The following is a 7,355-nucleotide window of genomic DNA, read 5'->3' on the forward strand; positions in this document are numbered from 1 at the left end:
ATAATATTCTTCTTAGAAGTATCCATCAAAGCATTTGTTAACTTTGTAGATAATTATTGTCAAAGCCTACAATTTTTAATAAAAAGCCTTCATGTTTTGTCACCGTTTTTTTTTTTCATGAGAACAGAAAACCACTCCCGGCATCAGAGACCTGGTCGTGCCTGTTGTACTTTGGTCGCTTTCCTGATGGTATAAATCCATGGTGCACCCCTAGCACCCAATGAGTCGCTTTGCTTCAACATGAGATACTCATGGGAATGGAACCTGACCACCTCCCACTACAGACCTCTTTGGGGCCCGTTTTGGCACGCGTTGAATGTGATAAATTCATAATGCCAATGATTTGACTATCTCTGCTGAACCCAAGTAAAGATTAGTAAAGAGCAAGCTGGGGGGTTAGGCGGACCCATACCAGAACAACAGCCGCCCTATGTGGCAGAGGGATTCGATCCTGGGCCTTCAGCTTGACATATCACATGGGAATCTTAAAAAAATAAGATACAAGGGCACTGATTTTTTAATTAAAAAAAACTTTTTTAGAATTTAATATATAAACATATTTTTAATAAAGTATATTAATATGCGTTAAAAACAATTACAAAAATCTAAAACAATGTCTGTACGTCAGTACGTGTTAGGTATATGTCCACGTGTTATAACTCTCCGACTCGTGTCTCTCGTGACACGTACCCTAAATGCCATGTCTCGGTAACAAGGAGGCGCTCTGCCCGTGCGTGCACTTCCAAAAGCTACCGAGAACTTTGAGAAGCAAGCCCACTCGAACAGAGGAAGGAGCCACCACCACCTTGGTACTCCCGTCTGCACATGACAGGGGGTGTCAACGGGTCGGGTTTACCCGGACCAAACCCTATAGGATCTGGGTATGGTGACAAATAAGAAGACCAGAGACTGGACCCGAAGGTTAGATTAATACATGGATTCAGGTATAGTTTGTGAAATTTTATACAAGACTCAGGTCCGACCCTAGTTCCGATTAAGACCCACAATATTTCAATGTAAAAATGATAAAAAATATTATTTTACCAGGCATGGTCTGGGTCTGGGTCTGGGTATGATTTATTTTATAGTAAACCCAATTAGACCCGGGTCCAGACCCGATATCATACTCAAAAATGTGATCCAAGTCTGGTTCCACCTGAGTTCGAACCAAACCTGACCCGTTGACACCCTACACATGAGTATCAAACTCTCGACCTCTTTTAACTTAAAAGCTTTAAGCCGATCCACAAGGTCAGGTGCACAAAACCTTTGTGGGTTATAGCCCTTTAGTTAAGATCCAGATTAGAGTCTTGATGTTCTTACCATGTTAATACGGTGCTTGATACCAATGTAGTGCTGCACCACAGACTAGGGATGCAAACCGATAGCATCTGGATCAGTTAAATACATAGGAAAGTCAGATCCTAATCAGGTGGGAACAGCCAAAAATCATAAAACTTTCATACTGGATCCGGTCCGTTTGCATCCGTATCACACACCCTCAACTAGCCTGGTTGATCACTGGGCAGATCCACCTGGGCCAAAGTCTGAGTAATTTACAAAACGTCACATGGTTTATCAGTAATTTAAAAAACAAAAGACCACTTAGCATTTTGGGTTATTACATTTAAGAATGTAAACAGTTTCGATTCAGGTCGGATTGACCAATATCAGATCCGATCAATCGGATATTGACTAATGGCTGAACAGATTTAGATTCGAATTCAGATTCGGCTGGAGAAAAGCTTATACAGAATCCCAATTTTTACGTCTAACTGAATTCGGATATCCATCGAATTTGCTAGCAAAAATCAATAACTAAATCCACATCCGATTATAATCAGATGTGGTTTTAAATAGAGTCGGTTTGGATCGGATGTCCGATAAATTCTGATTAAACGGGGGTTAGTTTGGATCGGCTGTACGATAAAATTCGATGCATTGAAACCTTAAATTTTACATTTAGCTCCCGGATTTTTATAATATAAGTTGCAGACAGGCTTGGTCTTAGAATCAACAAGTCGACCTCTGTTTAGAACAAAAGCAACCAAACTGTTCTTACGGTTGATTTGTGACCATAAGATATGACATAAATTGACCCTTTACAGAAAAAGATAAAAAAATGTTATTTTATACATGTTTTCTTACATTTATCGAACATCATAGCTGTGACCAACAGGTTTTGTTTAATAGGAATCGGCTTTTGAATCACCAGAATCGGACCTATCGGACCTGTATACAAGTTTTTTTAAAAATTCAACTGCTGCATAGACTGATTTTTCTGACTCATGAGATATATTTTTTATTGAAAAAACATGATCCAAGAATTGATTCCAGCATATGCCGAAGTTAGATTGTGTCAAAACAACTAGCATAGTAAGCTTCTGACGAGATTGTAGGTATAATCGTTTGTACCAAACATAAACCCGCTTTTAAATTACTCAAACTATTCTGTTCTTAAATATGTGACCTAGAGGCACGTGGCCTGGTTAAGCCAGGCCAGGTCAGCCCAGCCCAGCCAAGCCCCCTATGAGCCAAGTGGCGCGTCCAAGAAACTGGACTGGCGTTGTATTGTAAAGCCCTGTCAGCGCAGCACCACGTCATCTGAGCTCTTTCAACTGTGGGACCCATTACTGAAGAACGCATGAGGGTGTGATGAAGCCAAGTAGAAAAAACAGTCTTTCAATTTTTGGCTACCATCCTTGCATGGCCAACTTGTCTCCATAGTACGTGTCATTTAGCATCAACTATCTGTAAACACATCAAGAAGTTCCCGTCATATCACAAGCCCACCGCAGGACACGAGTTAATAACAAAGAATCATATAATGACAGCTTCATTTTGCCTCTCTTCATCTTCTTCTTCAACGTCCAAGTGACAAACCCTCCCATCTTCCACTTCCTCGCTGCAAAGCACACATAATGGAGCTCATGAACAAACTCATGAACTTGGTGGCTCCGCCTGCTGCCCTCCTCTCCCTCTGCCTCTTCTCGCTCCCCTACTGCCTGTTCAAGCTGCTCGGTTCCTTCTTCCGCCTATTCTTCAGCGAGAACGTTCGAGGCAAGGTCGTCCTCATTACCGGCGCTTCCTCTGGCATCGGCGAGGTCTATTTCACTGCCCTCCATGTCTTATTCTTTCTTTCGGCATACTTCCCTTTTATCAAGATTAAACTTTGTTAGATTCTGCTTGATTTCTCAGCAAATCGCTTACCAATATGCAAAGAGAGGAGCAGCGTTGGCTCTGGTCGCCAGGAGGGAGGAGCGCCTCCATGAAGTGGCAGAGAAGGCTCGTGAGTTCGGATCACCGGACGTTCAGGTCATTGCAGCGGATGTTTCTCGAGCTGACGACTGCAAACGATTCGTTGAAGAAGCCATCAACCATTTTGGGAGGCGTAAGCAAAGCAAGAATTCATCTAGAAAATGAATGGTATTTCCCACGCATCTCTTCTTTCTTATGGCTCGTTTCTCTTACTGGGCAGTGGATCATCTTGTGAATAATGCCGGGATCACCTGCGTCTGCATGTTGGAGGAAGCAACAGACATCACCACCTTCGGACCACTCATGGTAATGACAAATTATCGGTCTTTTTCTTTTTTCATTTACTGAGAATTGATTCAGCAGCTTCTGACTGTCCGTCTCAGGATATCAACTTCTGGGGATCCATATACCCCACCTACTATGCCATACCTCATCTAAAAAGACACCGAGGGAAGATCGTTGTGAATTCCTCTGCAGCTGGGTGGTGGCCAATTCCCAGAATGAGCTTATACAATGTAAAATTCAAATATCCTTAACCTACGATTCCAGACTGCAAGAGAAACTTGATTTTTTCTCTCTCCGTGACAGGCAAGCAAAGCTGCACTTATAAGCTTCTATGAGACTTTAAGGGTGGAAGTTGGGCCTGATGTATCCATAACAATAGCAACACCAGGTTGGATAGAATCAGAGATGACACAAAGGAAGTGCCTGAACAAGAGCGGTGAAATGCAAGTAGACCAAGAAGTTAGAGACGTAAGACGGCACCTTTTGCCTTGCCTAGTAGACTTGAGACGGGAGGTCGGAACTGATCCCTTTTTTTTCACCCTGACCCTGTGATGTGCAGGTTCAGGTTCCCGTCGGGTACGCAGAGGGATACGCGAAAGCCGTCGTCAAAGCTGCGTGCAGAGGGAAGAGATCCGTGACATGGCCGTTCTGGTTCAAGGTTATGTCCTTGTACATGCTCCTTGCCCCTGAGGTTTTAGAATGGTGCTACCGGATGCTCTACGTTAAAAAGCCAGGGCCTTCGCACGAACCTACTAGTAAGGTGATTCTGGATGACACTGGAGCCAAAAACGTCATGTATCCTGAGTCAATCAAATCAGAGGAGCCAAAGTCGGACTAGAGAAGGGTATGCATGCTATGCTATCGAACAGAAAATTTAAGAACAGCGGTATGGCTTGCGAGAAAGACCTGTCAATCTAATCACCAATGTAAATAAATAATGTCAAAAGTTTTAGGATGTTGTGGTGTATTGGTGTACTTGTTAGTTGGAATTTTGGTAATACTTCCAAGAAAAGAGTGTTGGTCGAAAATACCTTGTTAAGCGCCTGTGATAGAAGTTCAAGGCGAGATGTTGATGGAGCTTGGACGGCACTCTGGGCTTCTTAGGGCGGTGTATAGTTTAAATCTTCTAAGGAGCATCCATGCATCGGACGATGCACAACCTTGGTTCATCTCCAGTGCTACAGGCACGGGGGTGGTTTCGTTCATCTCCATCAGCATGGTCCCCTGAAAAAAGTATTTTGATTTAAGCCAAAAACATTTAACCTGATGCCTAATGTTTATCGTTTCTGCTGCTGTTTAAAGTCTGGTATCTTGATGTCTGCGAGCTAAATTCATCTGGTTCTGATGTATAGAAAGAAATTCTAAACAACGTTCCCAACAGAAAGATGATTGCTCTGTTTTTTCGAAGAACCTCAAACTTGGCAAAGAAACTCTGAAATCTCCTCATGACGTCTTTCATTTTGGCTACCTTGTCCTTGTCTGGAGAAGAAAGGGCAGCAGTCACCTCCGCTGTAGAGTAACCTAGTTCATTCTGCACGACCTGATTGAGATGCACTATTGATTGAAAGCAGTTTTGTATGCAAAAGAACAATAACCATCATAACTAGGGCAACATAGAGCAGTGACACGGCGACTCAAAAGTAGAAGGCCTGATTCAAAAGGCACTCCTGCCAATTGTGGAGGTCAGAAGAATATCTGGAATCAACAAATAATAGATAAAAGAATTTCGAAGAGAAAAGCCAGCGAGTTATACAAAAGACAGGAGTCATTAATTTGTTCATGCACAGCTGTTGGGCCTGAAAAAACATTTTCTAGAGAAATGTACTTTGGCATGAATGTTGGTTATATACAACTCACATTGTGATCGATTAGGACTTCGGAAATGAGGCTGCCATTATCAACATAAACACGTGGCTCAAACTGGTTCCTACCCTTGAACTGAAACCCTTTCACCCCAGTCAAGAAGCACTTACAACATAGTTCATACGACAAATTAATCAGATAAAGATCACAATGAACACCGCCTCTGGAAACGGTCAGCAAAGAAGATTAATAAAAGCATACCTTAATGTTCCCTCGTGTCATCAGCTGCGGCAACTAATTCATCATATATTTCAGTCAGTTACACACCATAGTAGTAATAATGGCAAGAAGAGTTCAAACAGAATCCTTTGATACGTTTGGAGATTACTTTCGTTATTCCTTGCGCTTTCTTCAGGGCAAGTTTTGCTTGCAAACAAGCCATATACGTGAATGGGATCTCCTTCTCGCCGCTTAATATGTGGGGATGTTCCGCCTCATCGATCAATTTGACACCAGTGTCTAAGTACATGGTAGCATCCAAGGTTGATTTCGATTCTGCAACCACCACGCGACTGGTATCGGCATGTGCCTTTGAAGACGATCCAAAGTCCTTGTTTGTGACAAATACAGACCTCGTGGGTTTTGCACTAGTGCTATTTATACTGGGAATGGTATTTGCACGAAGCAGGTTATATGTTCCCCCCCCCCCCGAACAGGGCAGTTAGCTACATCTCATGATCGGGGTTCCAAAGAGCACCACGTATGTAAGCATGTGCGTCTCGTATCCCCATGTTTGTCATCATTAATTAACGTTGGAGTTTGATGTGATTGCAAAGACTTAAGTACCCTCTCCTCCATTGGTGCAAAAAAAAATGACGGTTCTTGAAAAGGAGTGGTTGTAAAGACTTAAGTGCCCCGAAGATGATTATTTAAGACCCAGTCTCTGCACTGCAGGATTATCCGAGAAAGAAATCTCCCCTGGAGGAGGCCATGAACATCAACCCTCTTACTCTCTCTCTCTCCCTTCTATTTCTGCTTCTGTGCACATCCATTAGAAGATCATACATTGCTCCATCAAGCACCGACTGACCTGCACATTGACTGTTGTGGAGCCTGATTCAAAGTTTTTACCCTTACAGGAGGAGGATTTGGGGGCTCATCCCAGCATGGGTAGCATCATTCAACTCTCTCTCTCTCCCTTTTATTTCTGCTTCTGTGCACATCTATTAGAAGATCATACATTGCTCCATCAAGCACCGACTGACCTGCACATTTACTGTTGTGGAGCCTGATTCAAAGTTTTTACCCTTACAGGAGGAGGGTCTGGGAGCTCCTCCCAGCGTGGGTAGCATCATTCAACTTGAAGAGTTGTGGAGTCTGATTTAGAGTTTTTACCCTTACAGAAAGGGGGGCCTTTTGCTTTTACAGAAGGGGGGATTTACATTTTGTAGAACACCCGTCACTGGAACGAGATGAACACCTGTCACCGGAACGACGGCTCAGCTGAGACCTCCTCGCTAGGGAGAGGAAGACGACGTGGTGGAGCTTCTGCTGGCCATCCTCAGCGCGACTGCACCGACTGGGTTGCTGTTGAGGAGGAGGGCGAGAACGGTGACTCTTAGCTTGGGCAATCTTTCTTTTGATGATTGTGGATGTAATGTATCGTTGAAGTTAAAATGGAGAATGAAATGACAATAGAAATTGCTGAAAATTTACAGAAATAAACTAGACTCAATAACGAAAACACCACTTTTTACGGATTTGGAATATGACCTCCGGTTAGGGAGATATGGCTCTGACAAGTTGGTCCTAATTTGCGGAAGACACTACAAATCGCTATAGCGATTTGCGGAAGACACTACAAATCGCTATAGCGATTTACGGAAGACACTACAAATCGCTATAGCGTTTCGCGATTTACGGAAGACACTACAAATACTACAAATTGCTGTAGAAAAGCCCGATAATACTATAAATCATTGTTGGAAGGCCCAAAAAAAATTTGGTTC

General features: G+C 43.0%; 1 protein-coding gene across 1 annotated transcript; it reads left to right on the top strand.

Moving 5' to 3' along the window:
• The first annotated feature begins 2,921 nt into the window (after positions 1-2,921).
• On the top strand, positions 2,922-4,446 carry LOC149833449 (11-beta-hydroxysteroid dehydrogenase A-like). Its single transcript, XM_090012844.1, has 6 exons — positions 2,922-3,104; positions 3,199-3,391; positions 3,479-3,564; positions 3,642-3,773; positions 3,847-4,011; positions 4,103-4,446. The coding sequence occupies exons 1-6, from the start codon at positions 2,922-2,924 to the stop codon at positions 4,379-4,381; spliced, it is 1,038 nt and encodes a 345-aa protein (XP_089868970.1). The 3' UTR covers positions 4,382-4,446.
• Positions 4,447-7,355: the final 2,909 nt, after the last annotated feature.

This window comes from Nuphar pumila, chromosome 7 (genome assembly GCF_984573655.1).
Source record: "Nuphar pumila chromosome 7, dmNupPumi1.hap1.1, whole genome shotgun sequence".
NCBI lineage: Eukaryota > Viridiplantae > Streptophyta > Magnoliopsida > Nymphaeales > Nymphaeaceae > Nuphar > Nuphar pumila.

Bases quoted from the DNA above. Each gene is read 5' to 3' on its own strand.
- LOC149833449 (XM_090012844.1), top strand. From the start codon at position 2,922: ATGGAGCTCATGAACAAACTCATGAACTTGGTGGCTCCGCCTGCTGCC. The intron at 3,392-3,478 runs GTAAGCAAAGCA...CTTACTGGGCAG, and splicing joins CATCAACCATTTTGGGAGGC to TGGATCATCTTGTGAATAAT. The intron at 3,565-3,641 runs GTAATGACAAAT...TGTCCGTCTCAG, and splicing joins CCACCTTCGGACCACTCATG to GATATCAACTTCTGGGGATC.